We start from the raw sequence: 24,521 nt of genomic DNA, 5'->3' as shown, positions 1-24,521 counted from the left end.
TTCTCAAGAGAAACCTTACAAGCCAAAACGAAAGGCAATCCTATCTTTAGTCTCCTTTTTTTTTTTTTTTTTTGAGACAGAGTCTCACTTTGTTGCCTGGGCTAGAGTGAGTGACGTGGCGTCAGCCTAGCTCACAGCAACCTCAAACTCCTGGGCTTAAGTGATCCTCCTGCCTCAGCTTCCCAAGTAGCTGAGACTACAGGCATGCGCCACCATGCCCGGCTAATTTTTTCTATATATATTTAGTTGTCCAGATAATTTATTTCTATTTTTAGTAGAGACGGGATCTCGCTCAGGCTGGTCTCGAACTCCTGACCTCGAGTGATCCACCCATCTCGGCCTCCCAGAGGGCTAGGATTACAGGAGTGAGCCACCGCGCCCGGCCTTCAGTCTCCTTAAACAGAATAACTGCCAGCCAAGAATTTTGTATCCTGCTAAACTAAGTTGCATAAACGAAGGAGAAATACAGTTTTTTCATGTAAGCAAACACTAAAAGAATTTGTCACTACTAGATCCACCCTACAGGACACACTCAAAAGGACGTTATACATGGAACAAAACAATAGACACCAACTAGTGTCATGCACCCATGAGTTATAGCTCACAGTTCTTAAAAACAGTAGGACAATAGGGAAAACAAAACAATAAGGTATCATCCAATATGTTGAATGGAACAGCATCCCACATACCAATAGTAACACACAACATGCACTCTCTGATTGTCCCACTTAAAAGACTGGCTGAATGGATGAAAAACACAACCAAAGTATCTGCTGTCTCCAGGAGATACATCTCACCCTCAAGGACGCATACAGACTCAAAGTGAGGGATGGAATGAAATATTTCATGCAAATGGAAACCAAAAGCAAGCAGGTATAGCCATTTTCATATCAGATATCAGATAAAATAGACTTCAAATAAACAATGGTAAAAAAAAAGACAAAGCTGATCATTATATAATGGTAAGGGAGAACTCAAGAGAAAGCACAACAATCCTAAACATATATTTGCCTAACACAGGAGCTCCCAGTTTGATAAATCAAATTCTTCTAGATCTACGCAAAGCAATAAACAGTACCATCTTAATAATGAGGGATTTCAACACTTCACTGGGAGTGTGGAACAGATCATTGAAGCAGAAAATGAAGAAATACTGGACTTAAACTGGACTCTAGAACAAATGGACCTAGCAGACATTTACAGAAAATTCTACCCATAAACTACTGAATATACATTTTTTTCTCATCAGAACCCATCACGTTTTCCAAGATTGATCATGTCTTAGGCCACAAAACAAGTCTAAGAAAATGTAAAAAAAAAAAAAAAATGTCAGACCATTTATCTTCTCAGACCCCAAGGGAATAAAACTAGAAATCAATTCCAAGAGAAACAGTCAAATCTACACAAAGTCATGGAAATTAAATGACCCTCAGTCAATGATGAAATTAAGATGGAAATCAAAAGATTCCATAAACTGAATGACAAAGGGGACACAAGCTTTCAAAACATACAGGATTATAGCAAAAGTAGGTCTAAAGTGGAATCTGAATATTTGCATTTCTAACAAGTTTCTGGTGAGGCTGACATTTCTGGTCCAAGGACCACATTTGAGACCCACTAGTGTTATGTTTGCCACTGCTAGAATCCAGAAGCTCCAGATGAATTAGCTCAGAGCTACAGACCATTAATGAGGGGAATTACACTTAAATGAGTACAGGTGTGTGCAAAAGTACAAGAGATGTCTGGTTTTTACCTCTGACTGCTTACCATGTGGCAAGAGGTAGTGTCCTAAAGACATGGTGGTGGTACAGCGAGAAGTGATGTTTTAGCTCTTCAATTAATTTGCATAATATCCTAAGGAATGTCAATTTCCCTCTCTCGGCTTCTGTGCTGCCTATATAGAGTGGTTTTAAGGATCGACAAATTATGAAATGGTAGGGAATTGTATCAATTAAGTTTGTTATCTTTATTAGTTTTAAGTAAGAAGTGAAAAGAATGTGGAAACATTAATATCCTTGAAAGAAATTCATGTAGTCTAAACCCTATTTCAATGAAAGAGGGCAGGAAAATCTGAGTGAGAAAGAGCTCTTTTGGCACAGAAGTTGGCTCAGGCTAAAAGGATCTCAGGTCGGCTACTCCATCATAGTTTAGAATACAATTGCTAAAAATCTGGAGTGAACTAAAAAGCTATAATCCTCTTGTTAAAATGAGGTTACCAGCAAGGATGAAATTGTAACAGCAAACAACAGGCCTCTAGACACAGCAGGACCCATGTTCAATAGTGACACCATGTGGCTAAGACTGACGTAGCTGCACCGAGGAACCACAAATTTTCCAGTTCTCTCTGTCTGGGGCTTGGAAGAGGGAAGACTCTCTCTGTACTGAATGATCCCTAGGAGTTCTTGAATAATTTGTGGGAGAGAGAAAGGTTTAAAATGAAGACACTGGACCATTTAAAAAGAGAAAACAAGACAAAATCTATGGGATACATTAAAAGCAGCCCTAAGGGGAAAGTTCATACTATTAAATACCTTAAATAGGTATTTAAGACAGAAAGATCACAAATGAATAACCTAATACCACACTTCAAGGAACTAGAGAAAAGAAGAACAAACCAAACCCAAAGCCAGCAGAAAAAAGAAATAAAAAGCTCAGAGCAGAACTAAACAAAATGGAAACCAAAAATATACAAAGGATCAAGGAAACAAAAAGTTGATTATTTTAAAAGATAAACAAAATCAGTAGACCACTAGCCAGATTAACCAAAAAATAGAAGAGAAGGGACTCATATAAACAATCAGAAATGAAAAAGAAGACATTACAATTGATACTGCAGAAATACAAAATACCATTTGTGAGAACTATGAAAACCTCTACATAAACAAACTGGGAAACCTAGAGGAAATGGATAACTTCTTAGGAACATGTAAACTCCCAAGCCTTAATCAGAAAAATAGAAACCCTGAACAGACAAATATGAGCAGTGAGATTGAAGTAGTAATAAAAAATCTCCCCAAAACAACAACAACAAAAAGCCCTGGACCAGATGGATTCACAGCTGAATTTTACCACACCTACAAAGAAGAACTGGTACCTATTCTACAGAAACTATGCTATAACATTGAGAAAGAGGGAATCCTTCCTAATTCATTTGATGAAGCCAGTATCACCCTGACATGAAAGCCAGAAAAGGACACAACAAACTACAAACTAATACCCCTAATGAACATAGGTGAAAAAATCCTCAAGAAAAAAAAATACAAGCAAACTGAATTCAACAGCATACCAAAAAGATCAAGTGGGTTTCCTCCAAGGGATGCGAGGATGGTTTAACATACACAAATCAATAAACATGATTCACCACATGAACACAAAATTATATGATCATCTCAATAGATACAGAAAAAGCATTTGATAAAATCTAACACCCTTTCATGACAAAAACCCTCAAAAAACTAGGCATAGAAAGGATATACCTCAAAATTATAAAAACCTTATGTGACTAACCCACAGCCAATATGAAACTGAATGGGGAAAAGTTCAAAGAATTCCCCCTAAGATATGGGACAAAACAAGAGTTCCCATTGTCACCACTTCTATTATATATAGTATTGGAAGTCCTAGCCAGAGAAATCAGTCAAGAGAAGGAAATAAATAGCATCCAAATTGGGAAAGAGGTCAAAATATCCCTGTCTGTTGATGACATGATCTTGTATCTAGAAAACTCTAAAGGCTCCACCAATAGATTCCTGGAATTGATAAATAAATTCAGCAAAGTCTCAGGTTGCAAAATCAGTGTACACAAAACAGTAGCATTTCTATGTACTAATAATAGTCAAGCTGAGAGTCAAATCAAGGTTTCAGTACCATTCACAATAGCTATAAAGAAAATAAAATGCAATAGCTAGGAAAATACTTAACAGAGGAGATTAAACACCTCTTCAAGAAGAACTACAATACACTGATGAAAGAAATTGCAGATAACACAAACAAATGGAAGAACATCCCATGCTCATAAATTGGTAGAATGAATATCGTTAAAATGTCCATACTGCCAAAAGTGATTTATACATTCAATGCAATACCCATCAAAATACTATGTCATATTTCACAGATCTATAAAAAATAATCCTTAGCTTCATTTAGAAACAAAAAATAGCCAAATAGCCAAAGCAATATTATGTTAAAAATATCTGGAGGCTTCACATTACTTGACTTCAAATTATACTACAAGAATATAGTAACAAAAACAGCATGGTACTGATATAAAAGTAGAGACATAAACCAGTGGAACAGAATAGAGAATCCATAAATAAAACCATCTACCTGCAACCACCTGATCTTCAACAAAACAGACAACAACATACACTGAGGAAAGGAAGCCCTATTCAATACATGGTGCTGAGAAAATTGGATAGCCACATGCATGAGAGTGAAACAGAACCCCTTTCTCTTACCTTATACAAAAATTAATTCAAGGTAGATTAAAGACACATGTATTACATGAAACCATAAAAAGTCTAGAAAAAATTCAGGAAAAACTCTTTTAGTCATTGGCCTAGTCAAAGAATATATAACTTAGACCCCAAAGGCAAATATAGCAACAACAGAAATGAATAAATAGGACCCAATTAAATTAGCAAGCCTCTGCACAGCAAAGTGAATAGCCAACAGAGTGAATAGAAAACCTACAGAATGGGAGAAAATATTTGGAAACTATACATATAACAAAGGAGTGATATCGAGAACATATAAGGAACTCAACAATTCAGGAAGAAAAAAAAAATAACCCCATCAAAAAGTGGGCAAATGGCATGAACAGAAGTTTTAAAAAAAAGATAGACAAATGGCAATAAACATATGGAAAAATGCTCAAAATCACTAATCATCAGGGAAATGCAAATTAAAACTGTAATGAGATACCACCTTATCCCTATTAGGATGGCCACTATTAAAAAGTCAAAAAGCTACAGATGCTTGTGTGGATGCAGAGAAAAAAGAGCCCTTATACACTGCTGGTCGGATTACAAATTATTACAACCTCTGTGGAAAACAGTATGGAGATTCCTCAAACAAATAAATTTGGACCTACCATTCAATCCAGCAATCCCACTGCTGTGAATCTCCGTAAAGGAAATGAAATTAGCAAGCCTCTGCACAGCAAAAAAGCCTCTGCACAGCTAAAAAAGAATAAAATAATGTCATTTATAGCAACATGGATGGAACTGTGGACCATTATTCTATGTCAAGTGTTTCAAGAATGGAAAACCAAATACCGCATGTTCTTACTAACAAGTGTGAGCTAACAGGTGGGTACACAAAGGCACAAAGCAATTTAAAGGACATGAGAAACCAAGGATTGGGGATGGTAGGATGGTAGGTGTGGGATATAAACTTACTTATTCGGGAAAATTAATACTATTATGGTGATGGGCACACCAATAGCCCTGACTTAAGCATTATACAAGATATCCATGTAATAAAAACACTTGTACCCCCTTAATTAATAATAAAATAAAATTCCCTCCAAAGAGTTGCCCTCCAAAAAATGTTCACCAAATTGCTCTCTCACCAATAATTTATGTGGAGTGTTTGTTTCTACACATTGTTATTAACACTGTAGATTTAAATTTTAAATTTTATTTTATTTGTCAAATTGATAGGTTGTTTTTAGTTTGCATTTCTTTAGTTATGAGTGATATTGAATGTCTCTTTTGATGTCCATTATTCATTTTTTATACCTATTGATCTTAAGTTTTATTTATTATAATTTTTATTATTAATACTTTCCCTCATTTAGTATTTTTAAAACTATTTTTTGAAATTTTTATTAATGGCTTTATTGAGATTTAATTGATACACAATAAAATACACATAACTAAAGTATGAAATTTTATAAGTTTTGACTTATGTATGAACTTGAGAACCCATCATCACAATCAAGATAATGAAAATATCCGTCACTTCCAAAAGATTCTTCATGCCTATTGGTAATACCTCCTTTCTTCTTCCTGCTCCCTCCACGTCCAAGTTACCAGGCAAGCAGGGATCTATTTTCTGTCAATATACATTAGGCTGTATTTTCTAGAATTTTATATAAATGGAATATGGTACTATGCACACTATCTGGAGGATGGGCACACTTTGACTCAAACAGAACAAAGAAATTTATGTAACTAAAATGTTTGCACCCACATAATATTCTGAAATAAATAAAAAAAGAAGTACAAAGTAATTAGAATAGCCAAAGAAATCTGGAAAAAACACAAAGTTGGAAGACTGTCACAGCTGTATTTTAAAATTTATTATAAAGCTACAATAATCAAGACAATAAGAGTTCAGCATAAAGATAGACAAATAGATTAACGGTGTAAAGATAGCCAAATACATTAATGGAACATAATACAGAATCCAGAAATGACCTGCAAATATATGGAAAACTTATTTTCAATATAAATGAACTGGAGAAAGGATAATCTATTAACAAATTATGCTGAAATAATTGGATATCCTTATGCAAAAATATGAACTGGATTCTTACTTCTCACCACATAGAAAAATTAAGTCAAACTGATCATGGACATATGGGTAAATATTACAACTATGTAGCTTCTAAAAGAAAATATATGTATATACCCATCCCCTTATGGGTATATACATACATAATGAGTGTGATGTGCACTGTCTGGGGGATGGACATGCTTCAAGCTCTGACTCGGGGCGGGGGCAGGGGCAATATACATAACCTAAACATTTGTACCCCCATAATATGCTGAAATTAAAAAAATAAATAAAAAAAGAAAATATAAAGGAAAATCTTTGTGACATTAAGTTGGGCAAAATTTTTTTTGGCATAACCCCAGAAGCACAATATACTGTAACAAAATTTAAGAAATTTTGCTGTTTAAAAGGCACAAGAGAATGAGAAGAGAAGCCACAGACTAGAAAAAATATTTAAGTCATATATCTGATAAAGGACTTGTGTTCAGATGATAGAAAGAATTCCCATAACAACCCAATTTAAAAACGGGCATAAGACTTAAACACTTCACCAGAGAAGATATATAGATGGCAAATACGTACCAAAGATATTCAATATCAGTCATTAGGGAAATGCAAATTAAAATCATAATGGGATACCACCATAAACCTATTAAGGTGGCTAAAATTTAAAAGATAGACCATCCAAGTGTTGGTGAGGGAATAGAGGAATTAAAACTTCAATGCACTCTCATACACTGCTGATAAAAATGTAAAATGGTATATCAATCTTGGGAAACAGTTTGATAATTTCTTTAAAAAGCTAATTATATACCTGCCATATGACGCAGAAATTCCTCTTCTGGATATCTATTCAACAGATACAAGTAGACCTACCATTTGATCCAGCAATTCCATTATTGGGCATCTATCCAAAAGAACAAAAGACATTCTATAAAAAAGACATCTGCACTTGAATGTTTATAGCAGCACAATTCACAATTGCAAAGATGTGGAAACAACCTAAGTGCCTATCAATATATGAGTGGATTACTAAAATGTGCTATATGTATACCATGGAGTACTACTCAGCTATGAGAAATAATGGTGATATAGCACCTCTTGTATTTTCGTGGATAGAGCTGGAACCCATTCTACTAAGTGAAGTATCCCAAGAATGGAAAAATAAGCACCACATGTACTCACCATCAGATTTGTTTCATTGATCATCACCTAAGAGCAAATTTAGGAATAACATTAATTGGGTGTCGGGCAGATGTGTGTGGCGGGGAGGGGATGGGTATATACATACATAATGAGTGCGATGCGCACAGTCTAGGGGATGGACACGCTTGAAGCTCTGATTTGGGGCAGGAGGAGGGGGGACAATGGCAATATACGTAACCTAAACTTTTGTACCCCCATAATATGCTGAAATTAAAAGAATCAAAAAAAAAAAAAAGGAAAACAAAGTGCATATCCACACACAGATGTGTAAACAAATATTTATAGTAGCTTTATTTGAAGCAGCAAAACCTGAAAAAACTTTGAATGTTCATGTTCAGGTGGGTGAGCATACAATTTGTGGTATACCCATCTAATGCAATAAATACCAACAATAAAAACGAGTGAGTTGTTGACTCACACAATAACATGAGAGAATCTCAAAATAATTATGCTGAATGAAAAACATCAGAGAAAATAGTCATTTATATTTTTACCACATTCTTTGATCATTTTAATTTTCAGTATATTTCTTATTAATTTGTAAGAGCTACTTGAATATTAAGGGAATGAGTCATTTTCTGTCATATATATAGCAAACATTACCCTCAGTATCTCAAATCCTCATTTGTAAAATGACTTTGCTTATGGTTTAGGTGTGTGTTTGTGCTGCAGAAATTTGTTTCTAGACCAGAAGTATAATTTTATGTAGCCTAATTTATTAATGTTTTTCTTCATGAGTTTTGGTTTTACATCATATCTTCCCCCCTCCAATATGAAAAAATGAAAAACAGTTAAAAATAAGGCGGGGGGAGGGATTTGTGTCATAATGAGAGGAGGCAATGTGATAACAGAAGCAAAGGTCAGAGAGATGCAGGATCATGAACCCAGGTATGTGGGCAGGCTCTAGTAGCTGGAAAAGGCAAAGAAATGGGTTCTTTTCTAGAGTCTCCAATAGGATCTCTGAATATTTTGGACTTCTGATGTCCAAACATGTAAGATAATATTTTTTTTCTTATTTTAATGTAGCAAGTTTATGCTGATAGGGTAACAATGGGAAACTAATACAGATGTATACCCGAGTTAGAATGCATACATGTATTTCACAGCTCTGTTCTGTGGGGTAGCGTAGAAGTTGTAACATCCAGTAGAAACAGGCATCTAACACCCAGATCTGGTCTCTAAATACCACTTTATGTTAAAAGAAACCAGGGCCACTTGAAAAAATGGTTAATTCTACGGATAGGGCAAGAGAAATACAAGATGGCTCTGGAACCTCTCATCATGCCAGAAAATAAGCTAGTGCTAGAAAGAAAGGAGGAAAGAAGAAAGAAAGATATTAAAAATGGCACAGTGGTCAACATAAAAGAACTACCAATGGTCAAATGTAAAATAATCTGAGCAAGAAAATAAATAAAAAATATATTGCATCATAACTGAAGGAATAAAATAACTATCCATGAATCCATACTGATATAAACACATAATTGAATAAATAAATTATTTGGAGAAGAGGGGCAGCTATTCCTTATAGAAGAATTCTAATTAATGAAGAAAGAAGGATTGAGAATTTTTTTTAATTCACCATTACAGCAACACAGTAATAATTGTAGGCAAGATCCATAGATAAATGCTAAATTTAGTGGATGACTTTAAATCACCTATTATATATATGTCCAAACAACTAGAGGAAATCACATCTAAAGAATTAAAGAGTGGCCGGGCACGGTGGCTCATGCCTGTAATCCCAGCACTCTGGGAGGCCGAGGCGGGCGGATGGTTTGAGCTCAGGAGTTCGAGACCAGCCTGAGCAAGAGCGAGACCCCGTCTCTACTAAAAATAGAAATAAATTAGCTGGCCAACTAAAATATATATAGAGAAAAATTAACTGGGCATGGTGGCGCATGCCTGTAGTCCCAGCTACTCGGGAGGCTGAGGCAGCAGGATCGCTTAAGCCCAGGAGTTTAAGGTTGCTGTGAGCTAGGCTGACGCCACGGCACTCACTCTAGCCCGGGCAACAAAGCGAGACTCTGTTTAAAAAAAAAAAAAAAGAATTAAAGAAATGTATGAGAATGATGTCTCACCAAATATTGTATCAGTAAAAATAAATATATAAAAAGAAACCAAATAGAAATTCTAGAGTTTCAAAATACAATAGCTGAATTGAAAAATTTGCTGGAGGAGTTCAACAGCAGATATGAACAGGGAGAAGAAAGAATCAGTGACCAATGAGTAAGGTTGGTCAATTGAGATTATCCAGTCTGAGGAACAGAAAGATCATAAAGAATGAAAATGTACAGATCTCCAGAAACCTGTCAAAACCATTGAGCATACCAAAATATGTATAATGGAAGTCTGAGAAAAAGAGGAGTAAAAGAGGCAGAAAGAATATTCAAAAAAGGATGGCCAAAAACTTCCCAAAATTGATGAACAACACGAATGTATGAATCCAAGAATCTCAATGAATTACAAGTAGGATAAATTCAAAGAATGCACTCGTACACAACATCACAATCAAGCTGTCAAAAGACAAATATAAAAAAATAATCTTGAATGCAGAAACGGAAAAGTCACTCATCATACATAAAAAAATCCTCAATAAAATTAAGTCAATTACTCATCCAAAACCATGGAGACCAGGAGGCAGTGGGACAACATATTCAAAATGCAGAAAGAAACAGGCATATGAACGAAGAACTTTATATCCAGCAAAACTTCAAAATGAAAGATAAATAAAACATGTCCAGAGAAACGAGAACTGAGAGAATTTTTCGCTAGATGACCTGCCCTACAAGAAATACTAAAAAGAGACCTTTAGGTGAAGTGAGAGAACACAAAAACATAATTTGAAAGCACTTGAAGAAATAGAGAGCACTGGTAAAGGTAACTGCTTGGGTAAATATAAATGTATAAATGACTTTTTTGTTTGTAACTCTGTTTTCATCCAACCTGATTTAAAAGACAAATGCATAAAGCATTATTATAATTCTGCATCAATGAACAAATAATGTATAAATATACCATTTTTATTACAATGAAATCACAGTAGATAGGGAAGAGAATGGAGATATATACACAAGCAAGGTATTTGTATACTATTGAAATTAAATTGAAATTAATCTAAACTACTTTTTATAAATTAATTATAATACCCTTAGTAACCCATAAGAAAATAACTCAAAATATATAAAAAATGAAACAACAAGGGAATTCAAAAGGTATTTGAGAAAGTATCTATTTAATACAAAAAAGCAGTAATGGAGGAATAGATTAATTTAAGAAGAGTAAGACATAGAAATCCAATAGCAAAATGGCAATAAATACCACCTTATGAATTATTACATTAATTGTAAATGGATCACATCAGTTAAAATCCAAAATGGGTAGAATGAATTTTTTAAAAGATCCTATCTATAAGAGACACAATTTAGATTAATAATGACATAAATAGGTTGAAAGTAAAAGGGTGGGAAAAGATATGCCATCCATACAGTACTCAAAAGGGAGCTGGATGAACTATACTAATGACAATCAAAATAGACTTAAGGCAAAAAATTGTAACTATAGACAAAGAAGGACATTATATAATGTTAAAAGAGTTAATCAGAAAGATGTAATAATTATTAAAATATGTCATACCTAAATTTATAGCATCCAAATACATGGAACAAAAACTGATGGAATAGACAATTCAACAATAATAGTTGGAAGGTTAAATTTAGACATTGGTTGTATGAGGAGAAAAAGGACATTTACACAGCCTGAAAGTATTGCCTCCAAAATATTTATTAATTGTTGTGAAAGTTTTAAAATTCTTTAGTACTCCTTCCCACAGGAGGTGGAGCTTAATTCCAGTCTCCCTAAGTGTCAGCCGGACTGACTTACTGGATTTTAGAAAATAGACTATGAAAAGGAAAAACAAACTAACTTTACAGTGGAAAAACCAGCTCAACAACGTGATCAAGGTTACCATCACCAATTCATCATGTTGGCATCATGTAACCCCTGATATTATGCAATGAAAAGGACACATCACTTTTGTGGTATTCTTATCAAAAATCTGTAACTGCACTATCATGAGCAGCACATCAAGCAGTCCGAATTCAACATACATTCTACAAAATATCTAACGAGTACTCCTTAAAAGTGTCAAGGTCATAAAAGACTTTAAAGTCTGAGAAACTATCATTGATTAGAGGAGACTAAAGGGGCATGATGAATAAATAAAATGTGGTACTGAATTAGATCCTGAAACATAAACAAAAAAAGGACATTTGTACAAACACTGGGGAAATATGAATATGAAAAATAATGTTGAAGTACTTACATTATCAGATGATAAAACTTAGTATGAAGCTACATTAATCAAGACAAAATGCCATTTCACAAGAAGAGGAAGAACAGGAAAACAGAGTACAGAAATAAAATTACATGTATGGTTAATCTTTGTAAAAGTCACCAGTGAACCTCAATGATGAAATAAAAGTTTTTCCAACAAATGATGCTGGAATAACTGGATATCTCTATTGAAAAATGAACTATGTATTTATCCATTTATTGATGGGTTTATCTATCTGGACTCATAACCTCACACCATAAACAAAAATTAACTAAAAGTAGATCAGAACATTATCATGAAATGAAAACCATAAGTTTTCTAGGAAACACATAGGAGTATATCTTTGCACCTTTGGAGTATTAAAAATATCTGAAAATTCAAGAAAAAAGAAAAACCAAACTAGACTTCATTAAATTTAAAACTTTTGCTCATTGAATTCACCATTACAAAATTAAATAGGCAGCTCACAGATGAGGAGAAAATATTTTACACACACACACACACATATATATATAAAACAAAGTATTTGTATTTAGAATATATAAAGATCTCTTACAGCAAAGTAGCAGTAAGACAAAGAACCCAATAAAAATTGAGAGAAAAAGACTTGAATGGGTATGTGATAAAAAATGGTAAATAAGTACATGAAAAGATATTCAGCATGATTAGTTGTCAGGAAAATACAAATTACAACCAAATGAGAGTTTGACATCAGCAAAATAACAGAGTGGATGAGCTCTAAGCTTTCCTCTTTCATAGAAACATATAACAACAAGCAGTAAACTGTCAGAAGCAATTTTGTTAGAACTCTGGAAAACAGTCAAAATTTAAACAACCAATGAACTCTGAATAAAGGAAAAGCCTCTTCAGTAGGAAGTTATGTCATAAGTGTACTTATATTTTCCCTGGCACAATAGTGGTCTTGCTTGGGAAGTGAGGACAGCCTGCATGCTCAGTGTGGGACCCTTTCCCTGGTTCCAGAGGGAGAAGAGCAGAGTATCTCAGTGTCTGTTCTAACACGTCTGGGCACTACTTGAATGACTGACACAAGGCTCTCATCTTTGTTTCACCTAAATTGAACTCAGGCCAAGAAAGCAGCAGGCATTGTTTAAAAATGCTGAAAGATATACTACCAATCCTCACATGCCTGAAGCAAAATATTACAGTAGAAACATACAGTAGACTGCTAAAGCAAAAAGTAGGGGGGAGCTTTTTTACTTCCTACAGCATTTAAAGATAAATTTATGAAAAATAATTATGTCTTTATTATTGAGCACACAGTGTAAAAAGATATAATCTGTGACAGCAACATAAAGGGCAAAGGATGGAACTATACAGTATATTATTGAAGTTATGTGGGTGTCAATTTAACTAGATTGTTATAAATTAAGGATATTACATATAATCCCCATGTTAACTAAAAGAAAATATCTAAAAAATATATGCCAAAAAATAAGATAATCAAATCAATTTAAAAAAATCAGCTAAACAAAAAAGAAGGCATTAAGGGATGGAAACAGGGGAAAAAGTTCTAAGACATACTTAAAACAAAACAAAAAAAAGATAGTAGAGGTAAATCCCTCATTATAAGTAATTACTTTAAATGTAAATGGAATTCACTCTCCAATCAAAAAACATGGATTGGCAGAATATATTATAAGAAACATGACCCAACTACAAAAGACACAAATAGCTTGAAAGTAAAAACATGGAAAAAGATATTCCTTGCAAATAGTAAGCATAAAAAAACCTGGGGTCACTATACTAATATCAGACAAAGTAGGCATTAAATGAAAAACTCTTACAAGAGACAAGAAATGACATTATATATCAATAAAAGAGTAATTTATCAAGGAAATATTAAAATTATAAACATAAATATACGACAACAGATATCCAGTATGAAGTAAACTTTCACAGAATTGAAGGAAACAATAGAATGTTACACAATACTAGTTGGAGACTTCAATTCAGGACTTTCAAAAATGGATAGAACATGTAGAAGGTCAATAGGAAACAGAGGATTGGAATAATACTATAAACCAAGTAGAACTGACAGATTTAGAACATCTGACCCAGCATCAGCAAAATACATACTCTTCTCAAATGCACATGGAACATTACCCAGGATAGACTGCACATTAGGCAACAAAACAATTCTCAGTGAAATCTAAAAGATTGAAATCATACAAAGTGTCATTTCTGACTACATTGGAATAAAGCTGGAACTCAATAGTAGAAGGAAAATAGAAAGTTATGTCAGTGTGTTTTACATTTAATATCTGGGCATTTTACTATATTCAATTATACCTCAATAAAATAAAAAAATCTATAATTTGCATATAGGGACTATGAAATCATCAATTTAGGGACTCCCTTGCTTGCTTAACATAAAGATCAACTTCTATGGAATGATCTCTCTCTCTCTCTCTTTCTCTGACCTGAATTCACATAGTACATATGTACCCCTTTGACCCTTAATAATATATATCACATTCTTTTTACCTTGTTTTGCAGGGTTTTATGTCCATCTTTTTTTATCTTTACTATTGGTTTGAAGGCTACTTAGAATATAAAAGACCATGTGTTATTCGTTTTCATATCCCAGCACAGGATCTAGAAAAATGTCTTACACATTTTGTTTCATTCCATGAATAAACGAGTGAGTGAATAAAGTGACCACAGCAGAAAGCCTGATTTATGAGAATCTCCTATGTAATGTACTTTTGTGGTTATTTACATGTCCTTCAAAATAAGTCTAAATCCTTTATGGTATGAATGTTTAATGACAGAATGAAGGATGCATGTGGAAAACTTATCAAGGAAAGAAAACACGGGTCCTTTCCATTTCTGAAAGCCCTGAATACAGTTCAGGCAGTTAAGAGTAAATCCAAAAATATACTTAGAATAAATTAATTCAGTAAAATATCCAATTTAAACATAGCAAACTTTTCTCTACCTGTAAAGAAAAGATTTTGTCCAAACAATAGACAACATAGACATTTCATATTTAGTTTACTTGCTTGAGCCTGTTCAGATACACACTGAAATAAAGAAAAAGGAGGACTATTTTACACCTATATTTACTAGTTGGTCCTTATTCCTGTGTCCTTTTTTTAAAATTGACTTTCTCAAAATCCATTCCCATGTCTTAACTTTATGATTTCTCCAGATAACTCACAATCCTGGAGGTCTCTTATTGCTATGTAGTCACTTTCCTTACAGAGTTAATCAGTCACAATGTTAATTCCTCCTCACAATGCATCTTACTATTCATTTGTAAAAGTATTAACTTCAAAATTTCTGTCTGAATTTCTCCTGCAGTCTCCCAGCTAGTATCATTTTCCTCAGTCTCTGACATTTTCGCCATATCATTTAAGAATATATAGCGGAATGTTGGAGCTACAAAAGCTTGAATGTTCATTTTGACTTCATCTCCCTCCAAGTTCCTTATCTGAAGAAAGGCAAGAATCAGAGTTGGCAAACTGGCAGATCCAGGGCATGAACCCATGAGAGAAAGTGGGCTCTCCAAGAGATCTCAAAAGGGGGAAAAAAAACAACAACACATAGTCCATATAGACCAAGTACCAAATGAGGTCTCATTAGATGATGAAAGAAGCATTTCAAATCAGATTATTCAATATAAGGACAATTGTCATGCTTCTGCTCAAAACTAGTGACTTCCCATTTCCTTCTGATTAAAATCCAAATTCCTAATAGCAGTCCATAAGACTATACAAGAATCTGGCTCCTAACTAGCTCTCTGATCTCGTCCCCTACGATTCTCTTCTTTCTCACTTCCAATTTGGCCACGCTAATATGTTACTGGAAACCTCCAGGTATATTCTATCTCAAGGCATCAGCAACATGATTTGCTCCCTCACTTTGTCTACTCAAACGTCATCTTTTTCAAGAAGACTTCTCTGTCCACCTATATAAAATAGCACCCCCAAGACCCAAGCCTGTCACTTTGTATACTTAACCTGCTTAATTTCTTTGAAGCACTCACCACAGCTTGATGTATGTATGAATGTGCTGGGAGGAAGATGAACATCCATCCACTCACTATGATATAAGTTGTAAGCACTATGGGAGGAAAATTTTTATTCCTGTCCATTTTCACCTCTTAAAACAGTGTCAGAACCATGGCAAAGCCTCCCTCTGACTTGGTGCCAGGATATGAGAGGCCTCTAATATCACTAAGGCAACAATATAAAACTTGAATCTAGACTAGGCGCCTGTGGAGAGGGGATGATTGTCTTGTCACAATAGGATGTAAGCTCCAACAGAATGGAGACTAACAATTCTGTTCACTGCCTGGTCAAGAGTAAGCCTCCCTCTGACTCAAAGCAAGCTGATGCAATATCAATAATGTTACCATGGAACAATCCGAAATTTGGTTCTAGTCCAGGAATCCAGAAAGTTAGGGGATAAAGGCAAAGCTCGTGAACAGTGTTTTACATTGATTTTTTTAATATCTTCTTTCTACTAGCTCACTTTTGTATTCTAAACCTCTAAAACACAGTTAAAACTGAGGTCAAACCTTGCTCTGAGTGACAGGTTGTAGGATATCCCCAAATCACTATGAGACAATATAAAGCTTAAGGGCCAGAGTTTTAAGAGTGGTGATGGCTTTCTTTCCCCATTAGGATGTATGCTCTAAGAGAGCAGGGATTTTGTCTGGATAGTTCACTGTTCTATCCCCATGCACTATCATCATGGAACAATGTAATGTGTGGTTCAGGACTTGGGGCCTAATGCAAGAGCAGGAACTAGGAAGCAATATTATATATCTATGGTGGTGCTGATAACATTGTTGTCTGAGAAAGGAAAATTTTTCTTTGTCTACTTCTATGTCCCAAACTCTTAAAACAGTGCCAGGATTAGGGCTAGACTACCTCCTAGTGTCAGAATGTGGGATAACCCCCATATCATCATGAAGCAACATAAAGGCCTGTGTCTGACGTAAAGGTCAAGGGTGGGTGGTGGGTATGTGCCTCCCCATGTACTTTCTCCTTGAAAACTTTGTGAGAAATGAGATTTTGGGTTTTGATGAAAGCCCCAGGGCTTCAGCTAGAGCCAAGCCTCACTGAGTATCAAGAGCAGTAAAAGGGCCTAGAACAGTAATCAGCATTCTAAGGTTAACGCTATTGGTTGCTTGTGTTGTTGCAATCGGTTTTCCAACTGGAAAAAAACAGATCCTTAAAACAAAAACCAAAATAAATTCCACATGATTTAGAGTTTACCATTCATGTTAAAATTCTTTTGAAAAATGCAAAACTCAATACTATTATGGATTATGGTTATATTTGTAGTAACTTTATAAACCATGGGCGAGATTCACACCAAATTAATGACAGTGTCTGCCTATGCAGAGGAAGGAAGTGGCATGGTACTGGGAAAGAAATTTATTGTCTGTAATGTTCTGATTATTTAAAAATATAAATCTCTATCTAAACCAAATACTCCAAAAAGTTGACAGTTGTTAAAATTTTGGGTAGAGGTAAGCAATGTTTGTCATATCTTTCATACTTTCCTATATTTTGTTTTAATTTTTTAAAATAAAAGAATACAAAGAATTTAAAACACCATTATAGGTGATGATTTTATTATGATGTTTTCAGAACTGGACAGATCTAGTTGACATAAAAAAACACACAAGGACATAAAGCATCTGAGTAGTACAATCAACAAGCTTAATAATGAGAAAATGTTTAACTTTGTATTTCACAGAGAATATATATCCTTTTTTAATAAGATGTTTGAATAAACCAGTAACTGTTGAAGAAATCACAAAGCTGATTAAATATCTACCATCAAAAATGTCACCAGGATTAGATTGTTTTACAGCTTTGTAGTAGCTAACTTTTAAAGAACAAATAATTCTAATGCTATTTAAATTATTACAGACCACAGAAAAAGACTGAAAACTCATCAATTCCTATTTTTTAAAGCTAGTATAACTTCAATAACAAGACTTGATAATGACAAGGTAAGAAAGAAAAAAAACACAATTTCACTTTGGAATGTAAATGAAATAATTGTAAATAAAATACTGGTAAATAAAATCCAGTAATGTAGCAAATAATTATTTCACCATAACCACGCAGAATTTTTTCCAGAAATACAGGTTTGGTTCAACATCAAATACCCACCATTCTAATTCATCACATCAACAAATTTTTAAAAAATATGATTTGATCAATAGATGCTAAAAAGACATTTAATAAAATCCAGGAGTCACTTCTTATAATAACTCTATGTAAAACATGAACAGAGGAAACTTCTGAACATGTTAATTATGATTTGCTAATAACCAACAGCAAATGTCATACTAATAAGAAATACAGTACTGAAGACATTTTCCATGAAAATTAAGAACAAGACAGGCATGTCTATCATCATCATTATTCATCATTGATTTGGAAAATTCATCTAATGTAATAATAATTAGTATAAACATTAGAAGAAATAAAATGGTCTCTATTTACAGGTGAAATAATTTTATATCTAGAAAGTACAAAATATTCTCTGTTTAAAAATCCATTGTAATTTGGAGGATTAAATAAGCTCATTAGACAGAAGATAAAAATACAAAAATCTATAGTTTGCTATATTGCCAAAAATAACAAGTTATAAATGAAGAAAAAATACTCAATTCAAATTGTCAAAGTGTGACAAAAACTGTATAAACACTTAGAAATACATTCAATTGGTTATGATGGACTTACATGAAGAATATTACAAAAACAAGACCAAAATATTTCAATGATGTTTCTAGAACTCTTGAGTGTTAAGGATTAATGTTATTAAATAATTCTTTAAGCAGAAATGCAGATGTTTACTATAATTAATAACATAAGACTTTTTAAATGTGAAAAAATGCTTTCATTTTTCATATGAAAGAATGAATGTCTGGGACAAATTATATAAAAAAAACTAATGAAGGGGGACTTGCTTTACAAGGTTCTAAAATTTATGGTCAAGCCACTATAATTAAAATTAGGTGATATTGGCTCAGTAATTTGAAAATGGGTGATTTTTGAAATAAATGTCACAATCAGGTATCCAATGTGAACAAAATATACAGTTGGATCCTTACTTTTACCATATACAAAAATAAAATTCACATGGATGAAACATTAAAAATAATAAAATTATTAGAATAAAATGCAAGTGAAGATTTGCATGACTTGGAGTGAGAGCATCCATCTGAAAAAGACAGGAAACCAAAAACCTTAAGATAGTTTAAAAATTGTCAAGTAAAATATACCACCAATAAAATCAAGATTAATGATATGGGAAAAAATCATAACACATTAGAGCTACAAATGATCGATATGCACTATATAATAAGAATTCCTACACATTTATAAGGAAAAAATCAATAATTCAACAGATAAATGAGCAAAGTATAAGAATTCACAAATCACAAAAAAAGACCAAATAGTGAGGAAAACAACAACAAAAACCTCTTTGAAGTCAATAAAAGGTAATTAATGTATCAAGCAATACCATGTGATCTTTCATATTTTCAAGCATTAACAAGTACTAGAAAGGATGCTGGAAATGGGCACTTTCTTTTTGGATGTTAATCTTGTAATATTTCTTAAAATTAAACATATGCCTACTTAGCATTTCTGGGAATCCAGCCTGTATAAATAAAAGTACCAGTATGTATTACAGCAGTGTTAAGGTGGGGAGAAAGGAACATAAATGACCATCAATAACAAAATGGTTGAATACCTTTTTGGTAGATCCACGTGTACTGTGTGAGCTGTTGGAGAAAAGGAAGGAAGGAGAGAGGGAGGGAGAGAAGGCAGAGAGGGAGGGAGGGGGAGAGAGAGACAGAGAGGCAGAGAGAGACTGAAGCTACTGAACAGAAAAGATGTCATCTGTATGCCAAGTGAGAGGAGCAATTACAGAGAAATGCATATAGATTGTCATTTTTACAGAAACTACTACAACAAACTTTCCGTAGGGGGATGGGGAAAACGTGTAGGAAATACATCCTGCCCTCAACACTTGTTGAGGAAGAAGAAAGGGGCAAGGTAAGGAAAGAGGGGAGAAGGACATGGTGTGGGATTACACCATTAATATTTCTTAATCTATTTTTGCATTTTTCCAATGGTTGCAGACACTTTTCAATTTTCTATTAGCACCTAATTTAAATTTTCAATTACAGAACAAAGCAATATCAAAAATAACAAAGTACACTTGAGGCAAAACTGTGGAACTAGTCAATGTAAGATTTTCCAGAGGCACAATAAGATTTATCCACTTTCCTGAATTTCTGACACCAAAACTGTTCTGAAAGTTCACAATTACAAGAACACGAAATAATTTACATCTAACAGTTCCACAACTTTTGCAAAGAGCACAACGAATTTAGGGATTTTTCACCAAACCATAGACATAAATGTGAATATCATCATCAAACTTAATGAAGTAAACAGACGGCTTGGCCACCACCTGATGTATGAAAATGCCGGTTCTCTTGGACCCGTCATCTTTGGCGTGCTCCACCTTCTTGCCCACAAGGCTGTCGACTACCTCTCCAGGCTCTCGTTCTGCCGTAGGCAAACGAGATTTGGAATCTGGAATGATGCGCAGGTCACCATCTTTGTAGTCATCCAGCAGCGTGTACATATAGAGAACAGGATCTTTCTCATAGGTGATGTAAAACCAAGTATCCATCACAGGGGCTCGCGCCAGAACCATACCCTTCCATTCATCCTTCGTACCGTCCTCGCTTTCAAACACATGCCCTACAGCCTTACCAATCAGGGAATCTGCCAGGCGTGAATCGATGTGAGCAGTTGGCACTCTCTCAGGAAGGATCTCTAGCGCTAAAACTCTCTTATCTCGGTGCAGTTCTAGTGCATACGCATTATCTCTGTCATCATATTTAATGATGTAGAGAGTGGGCTTCACGGAAACCTGCTCGAGCACAGTGCCCTTCCACTGCTCCACGGGCTCATTGCCTGCCTTCCAGCCGTGTTGAATGCGGCAGCCCACGATGTTCCTACGAGTGAGGAAAGTGGGCTTGCGCCGCTGCTTCCTGTGAGTGTGCCTTTTCTTCATCAGGTATGCCGACACTCCGTCTACCCCCACCGGAGGCACGGTTGGAGGAGACATGGCTCGGGATTTAAGCAAGGGGACTTGGGCAAAGCTGCCGCCTTGCTCTATTAAGCTGACAAAAATGCAACACTATTCAATATGAGATCTTTTTTCGTGATCTCCGAGACCCGGTCCGTGCTTTCTTCTCCAAGCACAAGGCTCTCACCAGAACTTGGAAGAAACGCTCTATGACCGTGAGCACTGGGTCAGCGTGTGCTCTGGGCAGTGCTTTCCTCTCCCGCCCGGGAAGGGTAACTGCAGCAGTAGAGGCTGTCGCTAGAGATGGCGGGCTCGCGTCTGCTGTCCGCGCCTTGCTCCCGCCCCGACTCCCGACACCAAGTCCCGGAATCCGCCACTTAGCTGTTGTCGATGCTGCTGCAACTGCGGCACGGCGACAGTGGTAGACGACCCGGAAGGCAGGGAAGGGATGAGAGGGATGGCTGCAGAAGCAAAGGCGCAGGCGGCAGCAAGTCTCTTAAGAGTTTGCGCGGCCTGAGCCTCGCAGAGCTAGTCTGCTGGGCTTTGCTCTGGCGCCAGGGTTTTTGCCGCTTAGGGAACCCGCCCCCTCTAAGCCCGCCTGCGCTTCGGTCCCGCCCCACCGCCATCCCGCCTTCCGCTCAGCCAGCAGCGGCGGGGCAGGTCGGCGCTCTTGCCCTCCTTTAGTTTGCACTGACATAGGCGCTCTCCCTTTCATTTCCTTATGCACCCCCCCAAACGTTTCTCTCAAACCCTAGCCAGACAAGCCGGCTCCCCTCCTCCGCCTCTCTGGCTGCCTGCTGCCTGCCAGCCTCCTCCACAGCAGCTCCATCTGCTTTCTATCTTCTAGGAATTCCTCACAAACCCTTTTTTTTAATATTCACAACACACACAGTGGTGGGGGGAGAAGAGGGAGGAAGGGAGGGAGAGAGAGAGATTGTACATACAAATCATTTTCTTTTGGTTTAAGGGATTTGAGACCAGAGAAGAAAAAGCCTGTCTACAGTCCACCATCTTGATCCAAACTCTCCTTTATATTTTCTACCTGATCATTCCTGGTAATTACTTTTTAATATTTCTTTTCTGACTGTAAAGGAGATTTTCTAAGATTCGGTGAAACAAACTAATTTTAATTTTATCATCCAGACTACACCACAATGTTAAAAAATGGTGCTGTTTGTCTCATTAGTAAAGCTGTGCTTGTATTTTACAAAATTAGAAGAATATTTCATACTTTGATAGCTTGCTTTTTAAATTTATGTCATGAGCATTTTCCGAGGTTATTAAATACTCTGAAAACATGATTTTTTAATGGTTCCCTAATATTCCTTTTTAATATTCCTTTGGCGGTCTATTATTTATCATAAGTGGTCTATGACAGAAGAATAAATAATAAAACTCTTACCTTCATCTATGAATTTATTGAACTTATCTAAACCATGTCTTTAAAGAATATTTAATGACATAGAGATATACACATGAGATTTGAACAGTGTTTGAAAAAGCAGATCATTGAAACAAAATTGTGGCCCCAACTTTGTAGAGAGAGAAAAAAAGAAAGGGTTCTTTGGGTGTATATATTTGCTGTTTTTCTGATCATAAATATAATGCGTGTTTATATGGAAAATCTAAAAGATAGAAAAAAAAAGTGTCCATAATTTCACTTTCCTTAAGCCACAGGGCTGCTATGAGGATTAAATGAGAACGTACAACTTTTAGCACTGTATCCCACTTAGGAGATGTCAATAAAATCTAGGAATCTAGGGAAATCTAGACCCTTCATTCTCACTCCTCCACCCTTTGCTGGTGAAAAGAGAAGGCCTCATATCATCATGAGTAAAAAAGGCAAATAATTCACATGGAAACTAAGGAAATCAGGGGCAAGAGCTGCAAGGTGGCAATACTGGCTACCTCCACATTTCAGATCAGTGACATAAAAACCTAGTCCTCGAGCTATTTAATAGCTGGTTGCACAGAATATGTGAAGATCCTTCAATTTCCCATGTTTCCCAGGTTAAAGACTGTGGAGATAGGATAATTCTCTAATATTATATCACAAGAAAGTAATTCAAAGGAAGCAAGAAAACTATATGCGTGAAAAGTTATTTCCAAACTCTTTACAGTGACATAGTGGTGTATACGTATTCATACATATACACAACCTACATGTGCATACTCAAAGACAGAAGGTATGTGTAAATGTCATGTCATTATGTTCCACAAAAAACGTCCCCTGAATAATTCCACAGACCAAAGTGCAGGAAGCTGTCTAGGCTTAGAAGAGCAGTTAACAGGTGAGAGAAGACCACCCACAGGGCATGCAAGAGCTGCAGAATACACATTCTTCTCAACAAGACAGGAAGCATTCTCCAAGAACGACCATATGTTAGGCCACAAAACAAGTCTAAAGAATTTTTTTTTATTCTTATTTCAGCATATTGTGGGGGTACAAAAGTTTAGATTACGTATATTACCCTTGCCCCCCCACCCCTCCGAGTCACAATACGCTGAAATAAGAATTAAAAAAAAAAGTTATGCCAATATATATTCCCATTACTAGTGTATGAGTTTCTGTTTCCCCCAAATCTTGCCAAAACCAAGCTTTGTAATCCTTTTTAATCACTGCCAATCTGATACGTAAAAAATAACAATATCTTAGTGTTTTAATTTGCATTTATTAAATCATTGAGTGAAGTTAGACTTCTGGTCATATAATTGTGAGCAATTTGTATTTCTCTTTCAAAGTGAGCATTTAATAGGTGCATAATAAATATTTGTTGAGCAATTAAAAAAAAGAATTTTTTTAAAAAATTAAAATCATATCAAGTATCTTTCTTGATTATAATAAAATAATACTAGAAATCAATAACAGGATAAACATTGGAAACTCTAAAAATACATGGAATTAAACATGATACAATGAACAACCAATGGGTCAATGAAGAAACTAAAAAGAAAATTAAAAATTTCTTGAGACAGATGAAAATGGAAGCACAAGATAGCAAAACATATGGGATACAGCAAAAGCAGTTTTAAGGAAAAGTATATACAACTAAGTGCCTACATAAAACAAACAGAAAGATGTCAAATAAACAAGTTAATGTTATATCTCAAGGAACAGCAAAAACAAGAACAATTTAAACCAGAAAATAAGTAGAATGAAATTAATAACATAGATCAGAGCAGAAATAAATGAAATAGAGACTAAGAAAGTACAAAAGATCAAGGAAAAAGAGATGGTATTGGGAAGATAAATAGAATCAACAAACCTTTAGACAGACTAAGAAAAAACTCAAATAAAATCAGAGATGAAAGAGGAAACATCACAACTAATAGCTGAGAAATGCAAAGGATCAGAAGTGACACCTCCAAACAAGTATAT

The 24,521-nt window shown here is 35.2% G+C and overlaps 1 protein-coding gene across 1 annotated transcript; it reads right to left on the bottom strand.

Annotated features, from left to right (window-relative positions):
* Window positions 1-20,109: 20,109 nt before the first annotated feature.
* On the bottom strand, window positions 20,110-21,463 carry SPIN4 (spindlin family member 4). Its single transcript, XM_045537774.1, has one exon. It carries the CDS (start codon window positions 21,179-21,181, stop codon window positions 20,432-20,434), a length of 750 nt encoding a protein of 249 aa, XP_045393730.1. The 5' UTR covers window positions 21,182-21,463; the 3' UTR covers window positions 20,110-20,431.
* Window positions 21,464-24,521: the final 3,058 nt, after the last annotated feature.

The sequence above is a fragment of the Lemur catta genome, chromosome X (genome assembly GCF_020740605.2).
Source record: "Lemur catta isolate mLemCat1 chromosome X, mLemCat1.pri, whole genome shotgun sequence".
NCBI lineage: Eukaryota > Metazoa > Chordata > Mammalia > Primates > Lemuridae > Lemur > Lemur catta.
Note: the sequence above shows the minus strand (reverse complement) of the source record. Positions and strands in the feature narration are given on the sequence as shown.

What these genes read in the sequence shown, in the direction of transcription:
- SPIN4 (XM_045537774.1), bottom strand. Translation starts at nt 21,181, where the DNA reads ATGTCTCCTCCAACCGTGCCTCCGGTGGGGGTAGACGGAGTGTCGGCA.